The 27,959-nt window shown below is 49.6% G+C and overlaps 1 protein-coding gene across 1 annotated transcript; it reads right to left on the bottom strand.

Moving 5' to 3' along the window:
- Window positions 1-10,361: 10,361 nt before the first annotated feature.
- Def6 (DEF6 guanine nucleotide exchange factor) lies at window positions 10,362-27,665 on the bottom strand. The gene is given in 12 exon segments (XM_015487591.2): window positions 10,362-10,948; window positions 11,112-11,202; window positions 12,588-12,786; window positions 12,885-13,051; window positions 14,165-14,463; window positions 14,731-14,791; window positions 14,793-14,840; window positions 16,973-17,119; window positions 17,203-17,439; window positions 19,088-19,273; window positions 19,886-20,026; window positions 27,196-27,665. Coding segments are annotated over 12 exon segments (1,893 nt in total). The 5' UTR covers window positions 27,292-27,665; the 3' UTR covers window positions 10,362-10,727.
- Between the last annotated feature and the right edge of the window lie 294 nt (window positions 27,666-27,959).

The following is a 27,959-nucleotide window of genomic DNA, read 5'->3' as shown; positions in this document are numbered from 1 at the left end:
CCTTGGCAGGGGACACCTCCAACCCACGCGGCCACCCTCCACACTCCTGTTAAGATCTCCCTGCAGACCCGCCTCCTCCTGCACAGGGCCACATCCCTCAGTCCCCAAGACCTCAGGGCCCCAAGCCCATTGTTTCCTATCTTCTCGAGGCTAACACCCTCCGCCCGCCAACGCCCCACGGGACAGACCCCAGTCCTGGCTGGTGGAGAGCCTGAGGGTCCTGTCCCCCTAGTCCAGGACCTCCCCTCACTAACCAGCCGCTGTCCCAACGCATCCTCGTCCCAGCCCTCACGCCTGCTCCTGTTCCCTCATCTGCCACCCAGTCCCAGTCCTCGGCCTCAGAGATGCCCCGTCACCAGTCACCATCCCATCAGACCCTCCTCTCAAGATCTATCTGCCTCCATGGGGACAGACCCCGACACCCGCCTCTCCACCCAGCTGACCTGGACGGTCCTTCCTCGGGGCTTCAGGGACAGGCCCTGTGCTCAGCCAAGCCCTCTCTCACGACCTGGCTAATCCCAACCTCTCCCTGGTCCTCTGCCTCAGCACGTGGGTGACCTGCTCCTCTGCAGCCCCCCCACCCCGTGACCTCTCTGTCGGACACACCAACCTCCTCTTAATTTTCTAAAGAAGTTAGGCTACTGCACCTCCCCCCAGCAGGCCCACGTGGCTCCAGCCCGACTGACCCACTAGGGACTCACGCTTGCTCCCCAGGTCCCAGCCACTCCCTCTGTCCCTAGACAGCTCCTTCAGGACCGCCAGTCCCCACTCAACGTGATCCTCTCTCCTTTCTGGGACTGGCAGTTATTTCCGCCTCTGGGTTCCTAACTTTGGAACCTCCTTGCTAAGTCCCTCTGCTTCTCATGTGACCTCATGGTGAACCTCCCAACCCTTCTCTTACCAAAAGGAGTTGAAACAGGCCCCCCTCTTATAAGCCCCCATTTTGGGCTTCCAGACCCACAATGACCCTTTTTTTCTCCGTGTCCACACCACCCAGAAAGTAGCCCTGGGATTCCTGTGTCGGATCTTTGGATGTTCCCCCAGGATGGGACACACTAGTGCAGATGGCCCTCTTGTCTAGGGTGCTTGGAGCTGCGGCCCTTTTAGCCTCAGAGGCCCACAAATTTACTTCATGTCAACATATTACCATCTTCTCCTCCCACGACCTGAAGGAACCAGACAGCCCTGGCTCTGTCCCCTCCCTCCCCACCCAGACTCCAGCACACATGGCTCTCTGAAGATGATCCACTGATGTGCACGCCGCCAGCCCCGTGACCCAGCCGCCCTCCTCCTCAGACCCAGCTCAGACCCCTTTCCCTCTCACTCATGCCTCGACCTGTTAGATACCGTGTCCTCTCCCAGATCTTAGTCACTCCTTTACCCCGTGTCCCTTCACGGCTTATTGATGGGACCTCCTTCAAAATCCCTCACCCCAAGGCGGGGTATGCCGTGGTGTCCAGTGACCAGATTACACAACCAGAGGCCTCACCTCCCAGACCACCTCCGACAGGTAAGTTAACAGCCTTGACTGAGCCGCTCACTCGGGCTCCAGGACCAGAGTGATCCTCTACACCGAGTCCAGCCTGCCTTCCTCGTCCCCACTCCCCTGCCCTGATCTGGCAAGAACAGGGATTTTTAACCACCCAAGGGACACCTATCATCAACGGCCATCTATCCACAACCTACTTCAGATAGCAAAATCCCCCCTGGCTGTATCTGTCATCCACTGCAGGGGACACCAAGGATCAGCTGACCCCCACAGCCAAAGGCCACACAGTGGCAGATGTAGCAGCAAAGCAGCCTGCTGACCAGGCCCTTCCCCACTGGCCACCACTGTTTTTACACAAAACCTAGACAAGTCCCCACCACACCCCTCCACAACCCCCATTTACCCTTCCCTTACTCCATGTTATTCTGCCTCAGAAAATTAAAAAATAGTCTAACCTGGGACTCCCCTCAAAAAATGGTTAGATCACCAAAAACCATCATTCCCCCCAGTCCCAAGAAAGGTCTTTTCTTGGCTTCCCTTTCCTGTTCACCAGGGCACTGCCCCTTTCCACCTGCTCAGGCCTCACTCGCACTCCCCACCGATGGCCACACTCAGACAGATCACCCCCACGCCACAAACCCACCCAGCGTCCCCTCCAGGAGCCTTCTCCTTTTCCCTCCCACCAAGCTCGGGGACACGTCCCAGATCAGAACTGGCAGAGCCACTCCAGCCCATGCCCTCATCAAGAACACTAAATATCTGCTCACCCTGGGGACACGTTCACAGGGCAGGTAGAGCCTTTCCTCCCACCTCGGAGAAGGCTCCCACGGTGGCCTCCGTCCTCCTTGATCACATCACCCCAGAATCGGGCTGCCCACCTCTGTCCAATTGGACAGTGGCCCAGCCTGCGTTTCCAAGGCCACTAACCTGTCTCAACCCCCACATCACATGGCGGCTCCACACCCCTGCCACCCCCACCCTCAGGACAGGGGAGCCTCCCGGCCCCCCCTAAAACCACACCCCAAGCCGATGCTCCCACCAAACTCCTGCACCAAGCTTCTCCCTTGGCGCTCCTTGGTTTACCAGTTATCCCCCCAAACCCCTCAACCCGAGCTCTCGAGCTCCGCTGTGGCCGTCCCTTGCTGCTCCAGGGCTTTCCTTTCTGCCCCTCCCATTCCCGACACCTGGCCAGCCTCACACCCAACAGGTCGCCTAATCAGACGACAAGCAGAGCAAGTCCTGCCTGAGCCCACCGACTCTCAGCGCCCTTTAAACCCACAGCCGGGGGAACAGACGCTCCGACTCCCCTGAACCCAAACATGTAGGTCCACATCGGGGAGTTCGACAATGCCCCGGAGGCCACACTGAGGTCATCCCCGCCCTGGACGCCCCATTCCAAGCTGAAAAGGGCAAAGCTCCACTGGTCACCCACCGTTCACCCCGTCCCCCCTCCTCACTCTTCCACAGGCCCCACTTCCATCGCTGGACCCCAAAACCCAAAGACCTGGAGGATGCGGATGCTCCCCGCGAACCCGCATCTCTTTACTACCCGTCTTTCTCTTACTGCCCGTCTCTCTCCCACCCCAACTTCTGCCGGGTCTTTGTCCTCACTGCCAGGACCTTGCTTGGTGCCCATCCCAGAGCCCTTCCCACCCGCTGGGTCTGGTCACCCTCGGAGCTCTGCTGATGTCGCCTGCCAGCCTCTTCCTACCAGGGCGGGCACCAGAGGGCTCCTCTCCCTCCCCTGAGAAAACTGTTAGAACAGAGCTTGTGACGTGCCAGGCGACACATGCCCTCTGATACACGGCTGCCCACCCCTTGCCTCGCACATCACTGCCCCGTGGCAGGCCAGCTGGGCGCCCTGCTCACCTCCTGCCTCCTGGGCTCCTCTGTGTCGGGGGCCCAGGAGAAGGCGCCTGTGGCCCCCCTCCTCCCTCTTTGTGGAACTGTGCCTTTCCTCCCCCAGCCCCATTTCTGAGCACATTGCCTGTGCGGGACCCACAGGCCACTTAGGAGAGCCCCCATTCCCCACGCCCTTTGGAGCGCACCTGTGACTAAACACCTGTCCTGGCTGTGCCCAGTGGAGGTCCACGAACCAGTGCACCTCTCTGAACAGCAGTCCTATCCCGTCAGTCCAGATCACTGCCAGCCTCCCCTTACCTGGGCACCTGTCCTTAAACCTCCAAACTCCCCACATTCTAATTGAAGAGCCCCGACTTCTGGACACAGTATTGGTCCCTCAGAGCTGCGCACGTGGTGGCTGCCACCTTTACCTTTTACCAGGGTCAGACGGTCAGACGTGGGGCCACAGTTGTCTCAACTACAGCCAGCAGTCTCCTGGCACCTCTCTGGCTGCCTCCTTCATAACCAGGGAGCCTCATCCTGGGTGGGAACAGCACTTACATCTGTTCACCACTCCCTGGACAGGAACATGTACCCTGGCCTTCCTCACCCCCAACCCTAAGTGGCCCATTGAGGGGGGACCCCTCCCCATCCCAATGTTCACCCTACTTGGACCAAAACGAGCTGCCCCTCTGGCTCCCCTCCTGGTGGGTCAGTGCACAACCACAGCAACCACCCAGGAGCAGCAGTAGGAGGAGTCTCCGCCCACCATGCTGCAGGACCATCTAAGGAAATGGCCGACAGCCTTCCAGAAATCCCCACCCAACTGTCCATGCTTCAGGACCAAACAGACCCATTGGTGTTGACTATCCTCCAAAACAGATGAGGACTAAATTTATTAACTGCAGAAAAAGGAGGAATCTGTGCCTTTCCTACAAGAGATCTGCTGCCCAGGGCACGGTGGTACATGCTTGTAATTCCAGTGGCTTGGGAGGCTGAGGTGGGCGGATTGCAGGTTCAAAGCCAGCCTCAGCAACTTAGTGAGATCCTGTCTTGAAATAAAAAATAAAAAGGGATGGAGATGTGGTTCAGGTTAACCATCCCTGAGTTCAATCCCTGGTACGAGAGAGAGAGAGAGAAAGAGAGAGAGAGAGAGAGAGAGAGAGAGAGAGAGAGAGAGAGAGAGACCTGCTGCTTTTACAGGAACAAGTCTGGCCTGGTGAGGGAAGGCATAAAAAAGTTAAGAGACCAGGCTGCCAAATTCCATCAGTACTCCTTCTCATGGAACATGGAGTGGGATGGTTTTCTCCCCTGGCTCTTTTTCTTGGTTAGCGCCCTTCTCCTTCCCAGTTCTCTGTATAACTGTGGCCTTGTGTGGGGCCCTCCGTGTTTCGGCTCTTCACCTCTACTTTACAGAGGACCATCGATTCCACTACCAACCAGAGGGTGCAGAGCATCCCCCTGCTGAGCTCCATGAGAGCTGCTCAATGCCAAGTCCGACAGGAGTCCTCGGACGAAGCCCCCTCCCAGCAGGAAGTAGCTAGAGAGTCACAGCCACCCCATCTCCCTTCACCCCTTTCTTATCAAAGAAAAAGAACAAAGTGAGAATGTTAGGGAGAACTTGACAACGCCATTTTGAAACATATCCTCCACCATAGAACAACAGTCACCCCTGGAAACTCTGACTCAGCCTGACCTCAGACTAAATCTTGAGAAACACTTTGTTTGACATGGAACAGTGACTGCCACAATGAAGGTGACAATCACAAGGACCCTTCCCCGACAACCACCGAAACACACAACTTCCCTCACTCCCTTGCTCCTCTGTAAATTCCCTAGGCTAAGTGGAAGGTGGGTTCCAGTCTCCACTGGACCCCTCTACAGGTTTGTCCCAAATAAACCTGTTACTTTTGGCTGCCTCTCCTCTCTCTCTTGCTATTTCCTTTATTCAGTTCTTTCCTTACAACATACAAGCCACCGAGAGAGATAAGCTGGGACCACAGTGGCTGCAGTTTCCCTGTGGCCCCCAGAGTTTATGGATACCTTTGCAGGCAACAGAGACAGAACACACTTTTCCTTTGTCGGGATGTTCAAAAGGACAGAGGAGTCCTTTCTAACATGGAATTAAAAGACTACTGCCTCCTAAAAATGTCCCCCAAGACTGACAGCTTCCTGTCATGTTCCTCGTGACAAAAGCACTCAGAATCACTCCAGGGGAACTGGGCTGTGTGAAATAACCACACAAGACACAGAGATACCTTTTTGGGGAGGTTCCTGTGACAGCTCCTCTGACCTTAAGGGTCTGCAGAAAGAGAGAGTAAGAGAGGGTGTGCTAAACCCCTTTATTGAGGAGAAGCCATTCAAATGAGGCCAGGGGTCAGGTTTCAGGGGGCTGAGTCTAGCTTCTGATGTCCACTGTCAACAGGTTGACTGACCTCTAGGAAGGCCACACCCAAGGGCGGAGCAAGAGAAGGGGACACACAAAGGGCGTTTCCATGGAACATTCTATCCCAAACAGGGCAAAGGGGTAATATCCCAAAGGAACAGGTGAGTGTAGCTCAATCCATGGGGTGACACGCCTACGTCTGAAGACACATTCTGCTACTTTAAGGATCCTGGCAATATCCAGGTCACTACAAAAGTGACCCACAGAGCCTCTCCGATCACGGGAAGGAGTATGCAAAATCATTCAGACTAGCTGCCCACAGCTTCCCATGCCAATCCCAGTGTGGTTCACATTCAGGCATGGGGTGATCTTCCTCTTACTATACCACACTTGACCTTCAAGGCTTCCCTGTATCTTGCCACAGAACATCCAAAAGCCTGGAATAGACCCCATTTATCAGTGGGGAAACCGAGGCTCAGGGATTAGCTTACCACCTCTAGTCCAAACCCTGTGTATCTTCCAAGAATCTCTGAAGTCTACTCTCTGTCTACCTTTCCGGTTGTGGGTATCCCATAGTAGTGGTCTTTAATTGTTTGTACCTCTCTCTTCCTAAAAGAATATACAAATGATTCAGCCCCTTGTACATTTTTAAGTAATAGCTAATGTTTTTCATTACTTTAAAATGTTGCCAAGGATGGATGTTGTTTCTAGTATTTTATAAATACTACCTATACTTGTGTCTCCATTCCACTTTCCTCTAAAAAAACTCATTATGTAATATATTCTCATGTTTGAAAGTCTGTCTCAGGAACAATAAAACTCTGAGCAATTTTCTTCTGGCTTGAGTGGCTATTATAAATATTAGTAATGCCCAATTGATTAAAACAAGAGAAACTTTATAAATATTAAGCATAAATACAAAAATTTATTGTAACTATATCTCTTAATGAAATGAATGAGCTAGCCCCCCCCCCCCGCCTTTGTTCATTCATATATTTGTAGTTGAGTATTATCTACTGCTAGGAGAGTGCATTCAGCATCAATTCTAATCCTAATTTTTCATTTTCAAATTGAGAAAATGTTTATATAAGTAGATGGTTGCCGCAGTCTGGCTGGGCACAATCAGGAGCCACTCGTCAAAAGAAACTAACTTTATTTTTAGAACCACACACGCCAAACAAAACAGCCTCTCAGGAAAAACCCTCAGAGCCTCAACTGCCACCACCGGCTTTCCACAAGCCTCTCTCTCCCACACAAGCTTCTCTCCACCTCCCACAATCCTCCTGCTCTTGAGGCCGATTGGCTGGGTCACGTGGGCGGAGCCAAAAAAGTCCCCCAATGAGCAGCTCCGTGGTCTGAAAGGGCAGGGAAACAGCCCAATGAGCATCACCGCAGAGGAGCCAATCAGCTAGATGTTGCTGGGGCCACTGTGAGCCAATCATCAGCCGGCAGCTGGAAGTTTGCTGGGGCCCCTTCGGCTGTGGCTCTCAACAGATGGTAAATGAGTCTTGATTAAAAAAATGGCATCTGATTTTCTGAGTTATTTGCCCCCTGCAAAATCACATAGAAATCTTTTTCTTTCTCTCTTTATTTTTAATTATTTATTTTACAGGAATGGGAATTGAACTCTGGGTTTCAGGCTGGCAAGCACTCTACCATTAGGTTACATTCCCAGTCCACTCCCCGCCCATATATATATATATATTTTTTTTTTAATTTTGAGACAAGTTCTCACTAAATTGCTGAGGCTGGCCTCAAACTTGTGGTCCTCCTGTCTCAGCCTCCTGAGTAGCAGGTATTACAGGAGTGTACCTTGGTGCCTAGAAGTTCTTCCTGTTTTAAAGCAAAGATTTAGAAACCTCCTGGTGCTGGGAGCCATTAGCCAAGTAGGTATGACAATTTCCTTGCCAGCGTACCCCATGTTCCTGACATTTTGCAGTGACATTGAATGTAGTTGACCTTGCTCAAGGACCAGGGCGGATTAGGGTGTTCCTGGTTTAACATAATCGGGTTTAGGGCGTTCCCAGTTTAGGTTCCAGGTTTAAGGTTTAAGATTATTCCTGCTGGGAATAGGGCGTATCCTGCTGCCTGAGTTCCCCTTGAGTTCTCACGGGATTCAGAGTATATTTTGGGAGACAGAAGCCCAGTGGAGGTGGATTTGGGCAGAGAGGTGGATTTGGGCAGAGAACGTGGATTTCCCCAGAACGTGTTTGTATACGGCTGGTGTGAGTTCGGGAATAAAGAGTTGCTGTTTGAATCTACAAGCTGTGTGGTGGCTCGTGATTTTGTGCCCAGCCAGACTGCGGCATCCTGGCTTGAATACAAAAATGATAGTTTACTCCGCTTTTTTAAAAAATATTTTTTTGTAGTTGTAGATGGATACAATACCTTTATTTTTATTTATTAAACTTTATGTGGTGCTGAGGATTGAACCCAGGGGCTTACATCTGCTAGGCAAGCACTCTACCACTGAGCTAAAACCCCAATCCCCTTTAATCAGCTTTTGAGCCATTCACTTTCTCAGAACCTATGGTCTTCCACTGGCATTCCCAATTGTCGCTTTGCTTAGTGTTTTAGGATAACCTCTTTGAGCAGTCCACTATTGAAAGAAAGTGGATCGGTAATAGTGAAACTTCTTTTTGAAAGCAGAGAAGGTGAAATTGTGAAAGAAGAAAGCAGTTTTGGCAAAGAGAACATTTGGAAGTTCAAGATCACATATTGATTTTCTCCAAGCTCTTGGTTCCCTAGGGATACCCAACTCCTATTATAAGACTGTAATGCTCCCAGCCAATACTCAGAATCCAGATATTTTGTACTCACAATGTATTTCCTTCTACTTACATTGTTTCCATGTTCTTCTATTCTCCTTTCTTGCCTATTGAAAAGTGAGGGCTGGGCTGGAGGTGTAGCTCAGCAATAAAATGCTTACTAGTACCACAAGGCCTTAGGTTTGTTTGACAGCACCAAAAAACATACCCATGGGTATGGGCATGGGTATGGGCATGTTGCATATGCCTGTGATCCCAGGACAACTGGGGAGGCTGAGGCAGGAGGATCACAAGTTCAAGTTCAGCCTGGTAACTCAGTGAGACCCTTTCTCAAAAAAGAAAGGCTGGGGATGTAGCTCAGTGGTAGAGTGCTTACCTAGCTGCACAGGACCCTGTGTTCCATCCCCATTATTGAAAAAAAAAAAAAAAAAAAAAAGAAAGAAAGAAAAGAAAAAAAAATTAAGGCACTCTCAAATTTCAGCTCCTACCTAAAGCTTCCCTTTTCTCTACATTTCCACAGCAGCTGATGTTTTAATTTCACTTCCAATCCATGAAACCTGCAACATGGTATATTACTTTACTTCATGATAATTTTAATATACTTTAATGAGATTGTTTGACAGATTGGTGTCTGAAAAAGACATGAACTTTGATATCAGATAGCACTTTAACTCTAGGAGCACAGGGACTCTGTTTTTGTTCCATACCATGTAGTTAGCACCTAGTATAACACCTAACATATAATAATAAGAGTATAATAATCATTTGCTGAATGAATGGATAGACTTGAGTTTGACCCTTAGCTACACTATCACTTTTTAGCTGTGTGACCTTTAGCCATTCAACTTCAGAATTTATGCATTTATATATTCCTTCAATAAATATTTGTTGCAAATCTTCTAAGAGACAAGCACTGTGCTAGATTTTGGGGACATATTTGAAGAATATATGTCCCTGTCTTCAAGGAACTCATCAATTTGTCCTGGATGCTGTTACAGCCAGATGGGGCTTCCAGGAAGAAAAAGAGGAAGCTGAAAGTAAATCTACAAGGTCTTCATGGGTCAGATTGTCTTGGGCCTCCTCTGCCATATATGGGAATGTGAACTTGACTATCAGCACTCTTGGATAGGACTGAGTGGACTTTGTGATTTATTAAGTATAGGGTATGATGAAGTCAGAGTCAAAAGTTAACACCCAGGTAGCATAGTCAAAGGTCTCAGCCATGGCAGTGGCTGGCCATAAGTATGGAAAAGGAGGGACAGATAGGAGAGTATATAGCAGAATCTATAGGATTTGATGATAGGTTTGGGGTGAGGAGTTTGAGAAAGAAGCAAATCTTCCCAGATTCTAGATTCCCATATCTCTTGTCTAAGGTAATAAGGTCAGTGAGTCAGAGAACACAGGAAGAAAAGCTAGTTTGGGAGGCTTTGGAAAAATTAGCTAACCTCCTTGAGCCTCAATTGTCTATCTATAAAATGAAAAAGATAATCTGGTTCTTCAGGTTGTCATGAGAATTAAATAAACTGGGAAACTGCAGGACACAGTAGATGCTCAATAAACATTTTTGGCTGATATCAGTGATGGTGCTTGCCCATATGCCAAGCAGTTAGTCCTCACACAACCCTCTAGAGTAGGTTTTAGAAGTACCTTCATTTTATCCAATGTACAAACTGGAGTATACAAATGTGAAGAAACTTCACCAAAGTCAATCAGTTAGAAAGAGGCAGAGTTGGGTGCAGACCCCAGGCAGTCTAGCTCCATATCCCACATTTCTAACCATTTCACTGTACCCACTGCCTTTGGAACCTATAAATGGACTTGAGGGAAGGAAAGAGGGAATGGCAGGAGAGAGAGAGAGACAGACCTGAGCTAATAATTCCTTCTAAGAACAGTTTTTATTTAGACAAATGCCTCTACAACTTAGTGGCAGCTTGCTGGCTGATGGCCCTTGTTTTGCTTGTTCACTCTTTACCAGTCCAGGTCATTGGTCCTTGGGGCTAAAGCACAGGGCCAAATTCTCAAATATTAACACATCAGACAGTCTCAGCCATGGTCTGGGGCTTAGGACTGGTACAAGAGACAAACCATGTTCCATCCTGGACAGTCTCCTGGTTGGAGGACCTGAGTCCCTGGCACCAGGACCTCAGCTCCCTCTCCTAGCAGGGGCCAGTGTCATCCACAGGCCAGCTGTGGCCAGGTCCTGGTGGACATGATGTTGGAAGCAACAAGGGGCTAGGAGAGGCTAATTTTCTGGTGGGGGATCCAGATTATCTTCTTGAGCGGTGGAGGCCGGGACTGGAGTCTCATCCCCACCATTGAGGGACTTTGGTTCACTGCTGTTGGGTGAGGGGGTCCTGTTTCTCTGGGATCCCCAGCGGGTCAGGCGCTTTAGAGAGGAGTCTCGGCGGGCAAGTAGAGGGGGATGGAAGCCTGTGAAGGAGCTGCTGGTGACTGGACGCTTATCTGGAAAAGACAGCAATCAAGGAGAAAAACGCATGTGAAGGGCAAAGGCAAGGGCATGTGACTTTCAGTCCCACCTTGCCAGCCCAGGAGGTCTGGAGGCATCCCTTTTTTCTTCTCTTGTGCCTCCCAATCCCAGGGAAAGTCCCAGTCTACCCCTTCTTACCTCCAGGCTCAATTGGATGCATGAGCCTGTTCATCTGGACATTCCAGTGTTTCACATTGGTGCTGGCCTGGCGCAACTTCCTCTGAGCAGCCTGTGAAGGCAGGGTCAGTGGGGAATGGGTCAGAGCCACCATCCATGGCCGGTGATCCTGATCTTTTCAGGTTCACAGCCCCTTAGAATCTGACCAGGCTACTAATTACCTCCCTAGAAACCCATGAATGTTCATAAAGATTTATGTAGATGAACAGTTTGCCTCCAATTTTAGGGGGCTCTTGGACCCTCAAGAATAAAAAATAATCTATTATAATAATAGTCTCTATTTATTGAGCAGCTTAGATGTGCTAAGCATGTTAATCTTAATTTACAGAGCAGAACTTAGCAACAGACAAGTTCAAAAGAGGTTAAGAGGGGCTGGGGATATGGCTCAGTTGGCAGAGTGCTTGCCTCAGATGCACAAGGCCCTGGGTTCAATCCCCAGCACCAGACACACACACACACACAAAGAGGTTTTCCGAAGGACACATGCTGAGTTCTAAACCACTGAACTAATGCAGGAACCTCTGCACCAATATACACAGATCGTTGGCAGTAGTTGTGGGGTGGGTAGATCATGAAGGAACTGTCCTTTCCTATGTTGCATATTTCTGTATTGTTTAAATTTTTTGCAGTGATTTCATAAGCCAATAAAGCCAAAATAAAATCATCAATATTAATAAAAATAAAAGATCAAAATTAAAATAGAGGGCTGGGGATGTGGCTCAAGCGGTAGCGCGCTCGCCTGGCATGCGGGCGGCCCGGGTTCGATCCTCAGCGCCACATACAAACAAAGATGTTGTGTCCGCCGAAAACTAAAAAATAAATATTAAAAAAAATCTCTCTCTTTCTTTAAAAAAAAAATTAAAATAGAAAAATTTAAAGCCTCTTCTATGGAGATTTATACTTCAGGGCATGAAGATCAAGTACAGGGACAGTAAAACAAAGGCTTGGAAGAATAGGAGGAAAATATTCTGCCTAGATTAATGATTGATTTGATTTTTGCTGTGCTGGGCAACCAGGGCCTCATGCATGATAGGCAAGAGTTAGACCACTGAGGGACTCCCCAGCCCTTTTAATTTTATTTTGAGACTGGGTTTCCTAAATTGCCCAGGTAGGTCTCTATTTTCAGATTTTTCTGCCTCAGTCTCCTGAGTAGCTGGGGTTGCCAGGGTGTACCTACACGGCCAGCCAGATTAATAATAATAAACATAACAGCAATGTTTCTTCAGTACGTTTACTAAAAATCATGTATTATCTCTTTATTTTTCATAACAGTTGAATTAACAGTTTCCTTTCCAGACGGAGGACTAAAAATGAAGAGCGGTTAGCAGCCTACCAAGGTCACACAGTCAGATGAAGATAACGCCAGGGTCTGAGGGATGGCACTTTGGCTCCGGATGACACGCCCACCTCGCCCTGCATCCAGTTCCAGGGCCTCACCTCTACGTCCTCGTCGGCCCTCTGCCGGTTTTGCCGCACCTCCTCCAGCTGCAGCTGGGCCTGCTGCAGGGAGCGGCTCTGCAGCGCCATCTCCTGCTGCAGCTCTTGCTTCTCCTGCTGCGTGCGTTCGATGTAGCGCTCCTGCTCCTCCTTCAGCTGCATCAACTGCTTCAGCTTCTCCTCCTCCTCCTCCAGCAGTCTGTCGGGAGTGTACGGTGTCTCTCCAGTGCCAAGGCACCTCGCAGCTGCTCAGTAGTGGGCGTATTGGAAAAGCAGGAAAGGGCCCCTCAGGCCTACCTGGTCTGGGCGAGGCGCACTGCCTCCTCATCACGCCGAGCTTTCACCTCCAGTTGCAGAGCCTCCTGCAACCGCTGCTGCATCTCCTCCAGCTCCTTGATGCGCTGCCGCTGCCGGGCAGCCTCCTCCTTCTTCAGCTCCATCTCGGCCTGCATGGAGGCTCGAGCCTGCAGCAGACGGGTTTGGGTGGTAAATGGTTGGGAAACGGGAAGACTGGGGAGTTTGGTGACTGTGTGCTGCGGTTCTCTGGGGCTTCTCTACCAGGCTACCTGGGGGTGAGGGACTGGGGGATTCCTTTATTTTGTGATTTCCTGATCTGACCCCTTTCTGAGAGCGAACAGATGCCTAGTCATTTCCTTCCTAGCACTACCTTTAGTAATAATAATTAGAGCCCTGGATATAGCTCAAAGGCAGGGCACTCACCTACCTAGCATGTTCATAGGCCCTAGGTTTGATCCCTAGTACCACCCACAAATTACATATTATTATATCTATTAAATAACATAGTATGTTATATTACAATTAAATAACATTAAATTAAAATATGATCATCTCTTAGCACCTGCCCTAATAATTATGATGTATATCATAATATCATTATGGCTGGTGTTAGAAAGAAGGGGCTATAATTATTATTACAACAACCAAAAATTATTGAACACTTTACAAGTGTTTCCTCACTTAATCCTTACCCTACCTCCATGAATAAAGTTCTATCAATATCAACATTTACTCTTAGGTAAATGAAGCACAGAGAAGCTGAGTAAATTCCCTGAAATAACAGAGCTCCTAGAAGGCAGAACTGGATTGAATCCACCTGTCTCTGACACTAGACCAGATCTTTCAAATCCTAAATCTAATAGCCTTTGCAGGCCTAGTCCGCCTCCAGAAAAGTCCTATCTATTTGCCTTCCTGCAGATCTCAGTTCAGGTCTAGTCCAACCTTGGTCCAAACTATTCTCACTCAGTCTTCAGCTGCTCCTTGAGTCCAAGCTGAGTCCCCTAGGAAAGACTTCAGAATATGGCCCCATGCTACACCTGTCACTCAGTCCTCTCTCCCCACTTCATACCATCCCTCATCTCTAGCCATCCCTTGGCCAGGTTCCCACCCTGCCCTCTATTTCCTTAGCCACAAGTCCCACCCATATCACAGTCTGGGTCTCCTATGCCACTTTCAAGTCCATGGCTCTGTTCTGACCGTCCCCTTTCCAAACTTCGCCTCAACGCTCACCCCTCCGCCCCGCCCTCCACTTCAGGCCCCGCCCCCAGGGCTGACATCACCTGCTCCGCCTCCCGCAATTGGTCCTCCAGCGCCTGCTGCAGCTCCCGGTGCTGGCTGCGACGGCGCTCCTCTTCCTCCTGCAGCAGCCGCTCCGCCTGTCGCTGCGCCTCCTGCAGCAGTTCCAGCTCCTGCAGCTTCCGCTCCTTCTCCTCCTGCAACTGCTGCAGCCGCAGCAGCTCCTCTTCCTTGGCCGCCCGGCGCCGCTCCCGTTGTTCCCGCTGTTCGCGCCGCTTCTGCTTCAAGTCCTTGTGCAGTGATGTCTTCCCCTCCGCCTGCAGCCGGATCGCGGTCTGGATGGCTGCGGGCGGAGCGGGAGAGGGTCACCTGGGCCTAAGGAGTCTCTCAGGTCCACTTTCTAGCTCCCGCCGAGCTGAATATTATCACTATCACCCCCTTTTTCTGTCTTTATTTATTTATTTTTGGTGCTGAGGGTGGAACCCAGGGCCTCGGTCATGCGAGGCAAGAGCTCTACTTTTGAGCTACCTCGCCAGTCCTATCACCCCCTTTTCAAAGATGGGGCAACTGACGCCAAACCAGACACAGGCCTCACCCACCGAGCGCTTACCAGCTGTCCACTCCTGGCGCTGGCGCGTGTCTGAGGCGCTCATCTCATAGGTGCGGCTGGCGGGTCTTCACACAGAACATGCAGCGCTTTCCTTCGCGGTCTGGCAGCACCTGAGAGAGGGCAGGTGGCCCCAGCCAGGCTGGCCTCACTGAGGTCTGGGCCACACCTGGCCAAGAGGTGCCCCAGCTCAAGCCCCTCCCTCTCCTAGCTGACTTTCTTCCCTGCAAACTCTCCAGGAGCCTGAGTGGGCCGGAGGATTAGTGGCAGAGGTACTTGAGATTCCCTGGCTCTAGCCTTTGCCCTTTTAAGACTGGATGGGGCCATTTTCATCTTGGTATCTTTCCACAGTACATAGTACAGGCTTGAACACTTCCAATCACAGGGGCCTCCCCATGCCACTTGTTTGATTGTAACCCTGCCTAGTGAGAAAGTCCATTCATCCCACAGGAATTTGGAGCATCTGTTGAATGCAACTCGGTGTTTTAGGGTTTGGGGATACTAAGGTGCGCCTAACTGAACAAGTCCCTGCCTTCACTCTGCTTGCATTCTGTGGAAAATCACAGCTGCTGCTACACATTGAGCTTCTTATGTTCCAACACTGTTCTAGTGTTTTATGTGGACTATTTTATCCACTACTCCCTCTCACCCTTGCCAGACAGGCATTATTGGCTCTACTTGACAGAGAAAGAGACTGTGGTGCCAAGGGTTCCAGGAATGTGTCCAATTCACACTGTCTGTTAGTGGAGAAGCTGGGAGTTCCACCTCCATCTATGTTCTTTCCATAGCAACATCTATTTCCTTATGTGACAAAAATGGACAGAGCCTAGGATAGCAACAATTTAAATGTAAAATAACAAGAGTTGACAAGGATTAAAGAAATTGGAATCCTTATATACCACTGGTAAGAGTGTAAAATGGTATATTCCTGAAGAAACATTTGCAGTTACCCCCAAAGTTAGAATTACCACACAATCCAGCATTTCTTCTTCTAGGATGTGTATACCCAAGAGAAAGGAAAACATGTCCACATAGAAACTCATACATAATAGCATCATTAACAATAGCAAAACAGTGGAACTAACCCAAATGTCCATCAACAGATGAATGGATAAACAAAATATGGTATATCTATATGATGGAAAATTATTCAGCCTTAAAGAGGAAGGAAATTCCTATACATTTCACAACAAAGATGAAGTTTGGAAATGATGCTAAGTGAAAGGAGCCAGTAGCAAAATGAAAAATATTGTATAATTCTGCTGACATAAGTACCTAGGATAGGAAAATTCGAGACAAAGTGTAATAGAGGCTATGAAGGGCTGAAGAGAAGAGGGAATGAACAGTTGGTGCTTAAATGAGTACAGAGTTTCTGTTTGGGGTGATTAAAAAAAACTGGAAATATGTAATAATGATGATGGCCCAATATTGCAAGTACTTAATGCCACTGAATTGTACACCTAAGATTGTTAAAATGGCAAATTTCATATATATATACACACTGATATATATGTGTGGAGATATATATACTGACACAAATATATGGATATATTTATATATCTACCATTTAAAATACTGTTTTTAAAATTTTATTTATTTATTTATTTATTGTTACTAGGGATTGAATTCAGGAGCACTTGACCACCAGGCCACATCCACAGCCCTATTTTGTATTTTATTTAGAGATAGGGTCTCACTGAGTGCTTAGAGCCTTGTTTCTGCTGAGGCTAGCTTTGAACTTGCTATCCTCCTGCCTTAGCCTCCCTAGCTGCTGGGATTACTGGCATGCACCACCGTACCTGACCCTAAAATACTGTTTTTTTTTTAAGTCTCTAAAATAATAATGAACACAACTAAGGGAAGAGAATGGAAGAGAAGAGGGAGAAGGAATAGGGGGTGAGGATAGGGAGGTATGGAATTTAGGTGAAGGAGAAAGGCCTCTTAAGAGGATTTTTAAAAAGGATTTGCTATGAAGTGTGGATATAAATCATCTTCTCTGAAATCTTTAGCAAAATCCACATTATTCACTATTGAGTTTGGTATTTATATTAGTATTTGGTTTTAGTTCTTTTGGAGTCTGACATGCACGAGAATGACCTGGAGGCACCCAGGTATATATGAGTTACACGAACCTAGCAGAAAGTGTGTGTTTCCTCCATTCTTCCCCCTGACCCCCTTTTCCTCCCACCACCCCAGGGACCCTCTGGGCCCTGAGGTGTCCTCTGCCTTTCCCTCATGCCCTCACCTCCACACAGCAGTGGGCATCCAGGGGGATGGTGCCCCTTTTCTCCTTGCACTCTTCACTCCCAAAGTAGCAGAGGCAGCTGGGCTGCAGCTGGAACCAGCGTTCTGCCCAGTTCCTTCTCAGGTGCCCCCGCTTCCAGAGGTAGCCCTGCTGGTCAGAGTCAAGTTAGAGATTCCCAGGCCCCCCCCATCACCCTCCTGGTGTTCTCCCTGGTTCCCAGCTTGGCTGACCTGCTTCAGGACATCTTGGATGAGCTCCTGGTAGACCTCATGGATGGCCATGCTGAGGGTGTCCCGTCCCACGCCCCGCAGGCAGCGGCCAGAGTTGAAGAGCTCCAGGAACTGCCAGACACTGAGTCCCCCGGTGGTCTGGGCTGCCTGGGCCTCCTGGGCCAGCAGCTCCTCCAGCTCACCCAAGCCCACCTCCAAACTCATGCTGCTGAGCACCTTCTTCAGCAGGTATTCTACCTGGAAGGGGAAAGGGAAGGCCTGGTGACAGCAGCAGGCTATATTGCCACACCAACACCAGGGGCATTCCATCTGGGGTCCTAGAGCCTGGTAGAGGGGATGAAGGACAAGGGGTTGGGAGGGCCAGGGGACAATGCCAAGGGAGACCAGGATGGAGATTCCAGAGGGAACCCTGGAGCCCTACTCCCAACTCAAGCATCCTCGTTCCCTTCCCGGCCCCAGTCCTACTTCTTCCTATTTTAAATTAAGGGCAGGGTGAAGGTGGGAGCTGAGAGCTGGGGGCCAGGCAGAGGCAGCAACTCATAAACAAGTCAGAGATGGCATAAAACTCTCATTTCATGCCCTTACTTTGTGGATGACAAAACCAAAGCCCAAAGTGGGAAGTAACTTGTTTTAAGTCACACAGCAAGTTGGGGGCAGCCAGAGCTTCATTTGGATCTCCAGATTCCCATTTGGGTCCTTATTCCAAACCCCAATCCCCAACCCTGTATCACTGCCCTGTGGGAAGGCAGGGGGTTGGGGGTGGGAGTAAGAAAGGCAGGGACAGGAAACCCATTTCAGAGGAACAGGAAGTGGTGGTTGGGGTATATCCTGCTGCAGTTTGTTCTCACTGCATGTTGATCATAGCAGCAAGAGGCCTTCTGGCCTCTGAGAAGCCACTTTGCCCTCACTGGCAAGGAATCTGACAAGGTTGTCCACTCAGATGGACACATGTCCCTCTCTTGCCCCAGCATCTTTGGAAACTCTCTTTAGGTAGCTTTCCCACTCTTCCCACAATTCTTAGACATGCTAGGACTTTTGTGTGTGTGTGTGTGTGTGTGTGTGTGTGGCGCTGGCGATTGAACCCAGGGCCTCACACATGCTAGACAAGCGCTTAACCACTGAGCTAAATCCCCAGCCTGACATGGTAGGACACACCCTCCTTTGTGTACCCTACTATGAAGACCTAAATTCACCCTTGTGCTGCTATAGCCACCACCAGACCAAAGGGTAGGAGAAGGCTGAATGGGCAGAGGAGAGAAGTGTGCCAAAGAGGGAGGGTGGATAGGAAAAGAAAATGACTGCTCTTGGTTTTACCCATGAGCTAAAGGAGGTAATGGCTATGTTCCTGGCCTCTTCTCTAAGGATGCTGTCTCTCTGGGCCCCTGAGTCAGCCCTGACTCTCCAGGGGGAAAAAAAAAGATAGGAAAAATCTGGAACTAGGGCTAGACTTTGTTGCCCACCTTGAGTAACTGAAGTTATTTCCTGGTCTCCCATCCTCCAAGGTCTCCCATCCCATTACAAAGCACCTGCTAGATTACCACAGTTCCTAAAATCCCAATATTTGACCTTAAATGCTCTCATTTAAAAATGCTCAGCAACATATCATCAAACACTTCTGTTTAATGAAGTTTGCAGACCATTTTTTCTTCTGTGAGGACTAGCAGAACCTTGAGAGAAGTGTACTTTTTGGTTCTGGAAGAAGGCACAATTGCTCCAACATGGGTAGTTCTAGATATCTGGAGACAGCTGAGGGGGCCAGGTACCAGCATGGGGAGACAATGAAGGGAGAGGAAGTGGGAGGGTACGGAAAGTGATTGGCTTCCTTCATGGTGTTGTTGGGGCCTGGCCCCAGTGACTCAGTCCCCGGGTCTGCCGTCACCCTCACCTCATCAGGAACCATGATCAGAGGGTACTTGTCCTCAGACAGGAAGTTGAAGAGGCACCAGAGGCGGAAGGCATCCTGATTGGAGAGCAAGCTGTTCCCGTTGCTATCTGCTCGATAGTTCTTCTTGGCCGTCAGGGTCCAGCACAGCTCATCAAAGTGCTCTTTAACGAAAGCCCCCTCTTCCACCTGCCACCAGGCCTGCCAGTCAGCCATCCGTCCCATCCCCGATCTACCACCAAACAAGGCTCCAGCTGGGTTACTTGTGTTCATTTATATTCCTGCTCCCCACCCTGCCAAGTCCAGCACTGAATATGAGGAATCCCTGAGCCGATTACCAGGTAACTAGCTGGTTCCAATCTCCCAACCACTCCCCAACATACCACACCCGCCCAAGTGCCCTGCTGACAAAGAAATGTCATTCCCTCAGTCCAAAGGAAGAAGGAAGAGAGAGGCTCAGGGGGAGTGGATGGCCAAGGAGACCTGGGAAGAGAATGACAGGTGAGGGGAGCAGGGCGACATTATAGCTGGGAGCCAGAGGTGGGATTGGGCAGGGATGGGATGGAAAGGCTGTGGTTAGGGTGGAGGCTGGGATAGAGAGGGGAGACACTGAGGGTGAGCTGAGTGGGTCAAGAAGGGGACAGATGGCTGGGATGTGATGGCTGGGAGAACAAGGATGGACAGAGGGGTAGAAATGGGGATTAACTGGGCGAGAAGAGTTGGAGTAGCAAGGTGTTGGGGTGCTGGCCAGGCTGGGGAAGTGGGGAGAGGTTAGAAGTGTCCCACACAAGTAAGGCCCACCTTGTCCAGGATGTACTTGTTGAGGTAGGGCATGTAGCCCTGGCTAGACACGGGGCCATCATCATCATCTCGGAAGTGCTCCTCCAGGGCCACAGGGTCATGGGGGATATGCAGGACCGTGTACAGGTTGTGGGACAGCACCTGAGACAGAGTGGCCATTTGCCTTTCTGCACTCCAAACAAAATTAGGCTAAAGTACTGTGCCCACCTCCCTGCTCATCAGCACCCCCATCCTGGCTGAGTCCTCTGTACACTGTTCAGTTCAATAGTAACTAAAACGTATCTACGTACCAGGTGCCAAGCACTGAGCTAAGCACTTTACACATCATTCATTAACCTCCCTACTGACTATTCATATCCTCTTTTACAGATGAAAAAAACCCCTGAGGCTCTGAGATGTTTCTCAGCTGGCAGAACTGGTAGAGCTGGGATTCCAACCCTGGCAGCCATGCTTTCAACCATTTGATTAGGTGTCAGCGTCTTCTTTCTATAGATAGGACACTGAGGCTCACAGGGTCCATTAACTTGCCCAAGGACCCACAGTGAGCAAGGGCTTGGGATTCCAATCCAGCTCGGTCAGACTTCAAAGCCCAGGTGTTTCCCACAGTGCTGGGCTATCTGCAGGGAGGCAGCAGCCTTGAACTTATCACAGTTTCCATCATAGACTCAGTGTTCAGGCTGCTGTGTGCCTGACACCCAGGTGTGTCTGATCAACGAAGGGCCCCTTAACAGACTGAAGGGGGCTGGAGAGGACTCAAAGAAGATTCATGAAAAATGGTCTGTGAGATGGGGCGAGGTTGGATGGGATGGTGGTGGTCAGGACGGTGTGCAGGGAAAACATGGGTCTGTTGAACAGATTCAAGATATTAGAACCAAGGGGTTGAAATTTGAAATCTTGCAAAAATAAATTTTTAAAAATGTTCTGGGGCAATTCTGTTATAGCACTTATCACAGACAGTGTGATGATTAAAAAGTTACTATTGGGCTGGGGATGTGGCTCAAGCGGTAACGCGCTCGGCTGGCATGCGCACGGCGCTGGGTTTGATCCTCAGCGCCACATTAAAATAAAATAAAGATGTTGTGTCCACCGAAAATTAAAAAATATTAAAAATTTCTCTCTCTCTCTTTAAAAAAGAAAAGTTACTATTGTGCAAATTGTGCACTCACTATGTGATAGCCACTGTATAGGGTGTTTTTCTTTTCCTTCTTTTTTTTTTTAAGATGCTGTGGATGGGGCTGGGATTGTGGCTCAGCAGAAGAGCACTGGCCCAGTATGGGCGGGGCCCGGGTTCGATCCTCAGCACCACATAAAAATAAAGGCATTGTGTTGTGTCCATCTACACCTAAAAAATAAATATTAACAAAAACAAAAACAAAAAAGATGCTGTGGATGAAGCCCAGAGTCTCTCACGCAGGCTAGGCCAGTGCTCTATCAGAGTCACATCTCAGCCCCAAGGTGCTTTTTATTATCCAGTTCTAGCCTCTACCACCACCTTGCTACACAAATATTCCTGTTTTTCAGATAAAGATATTGAGGTTTGGAGAATTTAAGAATAAATGGCAAAGCTGAGGTTGGAACTAGGTAGCCTGGCTTCAAGAGCTGCCTCCCTATTAGAATATTGACCCTGAACCTCTCTCTCCAACTGGATTGTGAGTCTGGAGATAAGGCCTTTGTTCCTCTTCTGTCCCACAGCCCCTGTGCTCTCTTATGCACACCAAGTGCAAGCAAGCAATGCTGCGCCACCAGCAGTTCACCTTGGAGTCAGTTCCTTGGAAGCAGGAACTGGCCTGTGTCAGAGAGGGTATGTGTGCCAAGCCTTCATTTTATTCTCTTTTGAGAGAGGAAGGGGAGAAAGAATTAGATTTCTCCCCAATGTTCTATGTTCTATAGGATGTCAGGTTCTTGCAAAGCAGGTAGGTGGGGGACCGTGTGTGTGTGTGTGTGTGTGTGTGTGTGTCTATGTGGTGTGTTTCTTATGGATTTCCCATGATTTTCAGAGTAAAAGCTGGAGTCCTTCCAGAGGCCTCTAGGCCCTGTGACTTGGCCTGCTGCACCTCCTCTGACCTGTCTCTTGCTCACCTCTCCAGCCACTCTGGAATCCTTGCTGTTCCTCAAAACAGGACATACTCTTGCCTCAGGGCCATTGTTCTTGCTGTTATTGCAGCCTGGAACATTCCTCTCCCAGGTCACTGCCTGACTTGATGGCTTGCATCCTCCCCTCCTTCCCATTTCTGCTTAGTTGACACTTTCTCAGAGCGGGTTCCCTTGGTCATCTTATTGAAATCTGTAGCCCAATTTCCTTTAACCTCCACACTTGTCAGCCTGCATCTGCTGTATTTTCTTCCCATCATTTATCATCATCTATCTACTAGACATTTTATTTATTCTATGATGTTTCCTCTGTCTAGGATGTCAATACCACTAAGTTGGAGTTTTCTCACTGTTGTATCATTGGGCTTGACACATAGTGGACACTCAATATCTACTGGGTAAACTCAAATCCTTCATGGGAAGAAATAGAAAATAATGCAAAACTCAGACAGATATGGACTGAATCTCTTGAGCAGATAAACTTCGCTGGCCTCAGTTTCCCTATCTCTACATGGAGATATTACATAGAACTTGCCACCCAGAAGCACATGTTGCTTGAGCTGTTCCCTTCATGGTTCATCTGCCACACTGTCTTCTAAGACCTATTTAGCTAGCTTTCTTCACCAGTACCTTTTGCCATTGGACTCCAAAGAGCCCAGGGATGAGGCTCTGACTCCTGTGAGCTGTCAGGATCAGGACCAGGAGGAATTACAGGTTCCAGACACTCGGGGCTCAGTGATAAACCTCAGATTGCCAGGCTTCCGGTGCCTGGGTGGGGTGGGGGTGGGGTTTAGGGAGAGGGGTCATGCTGGAAAGGAAATGGCAGCGGTGGAGGAATGTCGGGGTGGAGGAGTGAGGAGCAGGAGCTCACTTGCAGATCTCAATCAATTCTCAACCCTGAAGGCAGGGACTCTCATTATCCTCATTTTATAGATGAGGAAATCAAGGCTTAGAGAGATGAAGTGTCTCGCCCAAGGTCTGGCTTGGAAGCCCTGCTCTTGATCTCTATACTGCACGGTTCTGGCTGAACATTTGAATCACCTGGGGAGCTGGTGAAACTGAAATATGCTGGCCCCGCCCTACCTATTGACTCAGACTTTCCAGGGGTGGGGTCCAGGTGTCTATTTTTCACAAGCTGCCATCTGATCTCTCTCAAGACACCCACAGTCTCTCTCATGGGCCTGGGCAGCCCCTGACCACTGGGTCAGCAACCATAGACCTCCCGAGGCTTCATTTATTCATTCTTTCCTCTGGAAGCCTGGGGGAGGGAGGCTGGTTCCCTCTGGGGACTTGGAGTCCTCTAAAAACCCAGGTGTAGGCATAGGTGTGGGCGTCAGGTCCACATTGACAATAAGTCAGTAAGGGCTGAGGCTGTAGCTCAGTGGCAGAGTGCTTGCCTAGCATGCACCAAGCCATGGGTTCAATCCCCAGCACCCCTCAAACAAACAAAAAGTCAGTAAGGAGGCGGACATGATGGTGCATGCCTGTAATCCCAGCTACCTAGTAGGCTGAGGTAGAAGGATCGCAATTTCAAAGTCAGCCTAGGCAATTTAGTGAGCCTGTCTCAAATAGCCTTCAGGATCCTAAAGCCAACAGACCAGGAAGTACCTTCAGATACAGGGGGTTTGGGAATTCATAAAAGCACCAAGAGATGACTTCACAAAGAATGAATAATCTCTCTCCTAAATTGACTATAATCATTAAAAGAGTCTAGGTTCCAAGTGATCCTTTTAAAAGACATAGATCCTTCAAGTAACTGAACGTACTTCAGTGGGAACTGAAGTGCAACTATTATCATGAAGACCTGAGAATTTTAAAAGGTGAATCTCTGGATTATCTGTGTAACCTACTGTGGGCAAGAGCGGGATGGAGGGGTTGGGTGTGGACAGAGACCTAGAAAAAGGAAAGGAGAGGTTGCATCAAGGATTGAGTTCATCTACTCCGTGTCTTTGTTTTTAGTTATTTTTGTAGACTGGCTGGGCAGCTGGGTGGCTGGATGTTCCCCAGATGAACCTTCTTTCTTTGATAGATGAGAAACTGGAGGACCACAGATGTAGAGTCACTTTCCCAAGGTCACTGAGCTGGGGAGCAGTATAGGTCACAGCCTGTGTGTTTCTGAGTCATGTGACCTGCATGTCATTAAGTCATCCTCCCTTTCCCACCCCCATGTCCTTGCCTGAGGAGAACAGCAGCACAGAAGGGTCAAGGCAAAGCAGATGACCCTGGCCAGCAGATTTCTGGACTGAATGTTCTTAACTTTCCCTCTATGACATAGAGTTAGGAGGCAAAGCCTGAAGCTCAGAGACTTCAGTAGGCAACAGACCCTCCCTCGGCTCCAGGACTACCCTGAGTGTCAGCTGGAAGCTCAGGAGCCTGGGAGGCCACCTGCACACCCCTCCCTGTTTCCCCCCAGCTCTGGTCTGTCAAGGTGAAGCTGCAGGCCTGCTGTCTCCCTTCCCCAGTCCTCACCAAGTCAGACTCACTGCTTCATATGCTCATCCCTGCCCATGGCCTGACAGGGAGAGTGGTGACCACATTCACAGCCTGGGGAGAGGGTATGGCCACTAGGACAGCCTCCCTCTGAAGGGCTCCCTATTTGTGTTTTCAAATTAAAATGCCACAGCCCTCTGTCTGGAGGGCTTCTCATTCCTTGAGCTCTTTAAAGGAGGTTCTGGGCATCTGCGCAAGCCTCCAGCCTCATCTCCGTCCATCTGGCCAGGGGTGCCATTGCCATTGGTCTGTTTTCACTGTTTTCAGCCCAACTGGATGAAAGCATCGTACTTTTTACAAGTATGCAGAGGGTAAATTCCATCTGGTTTCTCTGCCCAAGCCTTTTCTTCTCCAGGGAAGTGCTCTCCACCCCTCCAGCTGTTCTCAGGCTTGCTGTTCTTCCTTCTGCCCTGGCCTCATCAGGAGTTTGCCTGGGACAGCCAAGGCAGCCTCTCCTCCTGACACTCAGGGGAGAGGCAGCAATTCTCACCTGGGTATAGATTGCCCTGGAATAGTAGGGAGTCTCCCTCCTGGTCCCAAATGTGGACTCCAAGGTTAGGGGCAGTTTCAGTAAGTATAACCCTGAGACTTTCCCCCTTATCCCCTAGTCTTGCAGGGGAGGGGATGGGTCTGGCACGGTCTGTCTCCTCTGCTTCTTCTTCTGCCTTCTGACCACTTCTCTATTACGTCTCTGCCTTTCTGGCTTCCCCACCCTCAACATTATTATTACTTCCTCCCACTCCAGTGTTCACCCCTTGGATTTTGGGGGAAACTTGCCTTCCCTCCTATGCAGGGGCTCTGCCATTTCTGTCCACTCCCAATTGGCCTGAGCTTCCCACTGTTGAATTAGGTTCCCAGAGTGAATGAGTTTTCTGTCAGGTAGGAGTGAAATCTACCATTACCTGTGTGACCAGAGTTGCTGCAGTGGGTACAATATGAGCTTTAAGTGGTACAAAGACAGTGTACAGTTCAAATGCGTGAGCTCTCCAAGGACTCTTCCTAGAAATACTCAATCTGTGGGGGGTGAGGAGTGGGTGCTGGGCCAGAGCTTCAAACTAGGAAGCCTTACTGGCAGAGGGCATCAGAAAATAGGAACCACATAAAGGTTGTACCCATCATACATGAGGGACACAGAAAGCCTGGAGAGATCTCAACAGCCACAGACATGGAAAATGATATCTTGGAAGCAAGAAGCCATGGGATTGATTCTCCTGGCAAGATATAAAGGGGCAGAGTGGGAGGTGGGGTATGGGACACAGACTTTCTGCAGGGATGGTGTTTGGATGATTTATTTTTCTTCCACACATTCAGAGGTCTCAAATAGACAACATGATTTTTTCCCCCTGATACTGGGGAAAAATTTTTTCCCCCTGGCCCTTTTGAGATAGGGTCTTGCTAAGTTGTTGAAGCTGACCTCAAACTTATAATCTTTCTGCCTCAGCCCTCCAAGTCACTGGGATTATAGGTACATGTCACTATGTGTAACTAGACCTATAACAAAATAATTTAAGATGCATGAAAGGAAAACCTTTCTGTTGGAAGATTCTCCCCAGGAGACCAAAGGTAGACCCTCCTTCCTGAGAAAGTAGAAAATCATTTATTAAAATGTTGACAAATCTGGCTAAGGGATAGATTATGAGATAGGACCAGCTTGGCACATCCAAGTTCAGCAATATGGGGGCTAAATGGAGGTCAGGCACAATGCCTATTCTATTCCATTTACCTGCCAGGTTTCTAGGCACCTCTTACCTTGGTCATTAAGAATGGAGACTGAGATTGTGACCCTCTTTTGAAGGAGGGAAAGGGAGATATCAGGAATATAGGGCCTTACCTCATGCCAAGACCATCATCTAATGTGGGACACTCAATAAAAGTCACAGTGCGTGAACTAACCCTGAAGGCAGGTCCAGAGAGTTGAGGCCAATGCTGCTTCATTCCCCTTGTTTGCTGGTTCTAGCAGCCTTGACCCTTGCTTCTTCCTGCACTAACTGGAGTGGGGAAGGCAGCACTAACCCACTGGGGGTAAGTGGGGCGGGGGTGGGGGTGGGGAGAGAATTATCTGGCCTCTCCAGGACCTTCCAGAACTTCTAGATGGCAGATTTTCTTGGACAATCACTGATGGGACTTTTCCTGGGCTGGCTTCCCAAGGTCTGAAGGCCCCAGTTTCCTTCCCAGTCTGGTGTGAGTGTGCATATGCTCATGGGTGGAACAGGACGGTGAGCTGGGCAGTAGTATAATGGGGTCAGCAGTTCTCACCCCCTCCCCAGCTCTGTCCCACCTGTAGTTCAGCAGGCTAACTTGATTTAGAGGTGGAAAAAGGCCTTTATATCCCTCTGCTCCCGAGGAAGTGACTGACTGGTTAACTGTCTTTCTCCAAAGCCAGGAGGAACTGGCAGGGAGGAGTAAGGTGCGTGCCCAAGCATGACTCTGGGGAGCTGTGTGTGCTCATCCCATGGAGTCTGGGAGGTGGCCTAACTCATGGTCCTCAGACCCCATGATGCACAGTGGCTCTGTATGCACTTCACTGAAGCTTCTGAATGGTGGGCAGCAACATCCACCCAGCCACGCTGGCTCAGTCACCCAGTACCAGTCCTCCAACCTGAGCCAGGGCCGCTGGATGGCTGGATGGCTGGGTGCCCAGAGCAGCACAGCACTCATGCTGAACACCCAAGCAGCAGGGACTGATATGGTGTGTCTGCCAGCCTCCCCTGGGTCCCAGTGCCCCTCACCTTGAGCTGGGACTTGGAGACCTTGCCACTCTTCTCTACATCCAGCGCGGTGAAGGCGTACCAGATGGACTTGAGCAGCTCCTTGCGCAGGGCCATGGCTGAGGCGCCCGCCCGGCCTAGGGGCGGCTCTTAACATCAAGATCCGGTTTCAGGAAATGCAAAACGGCTGCAGAGACCGCAGAGGGGCCCTGGTGCAGAGCAAGAGCTCCACCTGCCTGCTTGCTCTGGCTCCCTGAGCTGGCCTGTGGCTCTGGCAGTGCTCAGCAGCCCCATTCCCCTGCATGGAACAGGGACCAACTTTCTCAGAATTGGGGTCATTGTTCTGATGGGACTGGTTCTCTGGCTGTGAGGACCTTTTAGAAGCCTCTTTGCCCCAGGGCCTTCCTAGGCTACCAAGAGGCAGCTCCCTGAGGGAAAAAGAAAGCCCATCTTGACTTCAGAGTCACAGTTTACCAGGCATGAGGCCTTGAATTAAGTAACCTAACCTCCCTGAATCACTTCCTCTTAGTAAACAGGAAAAATACCAACCTTACAGAGTGGTACAGATGTCTGAGAATGGATGTAAAGTCCATAGAAGGCTTTGGGTAAAGCATTTCTTTTAGTGCCACCTAGTGTAACCTTGGTGGTGGGGCTCCACCCAAGAGGAATGGCAGGGCTCCACCCAAGAGGAAGAAAACAAAGACAATGCCACAAAGCTAGAGGAAGAACCCGGCCAGGGCACCTCTCTAGGTCAGGCAGACTTGGCACTTGATTTGCTGGCTTAC

Source organism: Marmota marmota, unplaced genomic scaffold (genome assembly GCF_001458135.2).
Source record: "Marmota marmota marmota unplaced genomic scaffold, marMar, whole genome shotgun sequence".
Lineage (NCBI taxonomy): Eukaryota > Metazoa > Chordata > Mammalia > Rodentia > Sciuridae > Marmota > Marmota marmota.
Note: the sequence above shows the minus strand (reverse complement) of the source record. Positions and strands in the feature narration are given on the sequence as shown.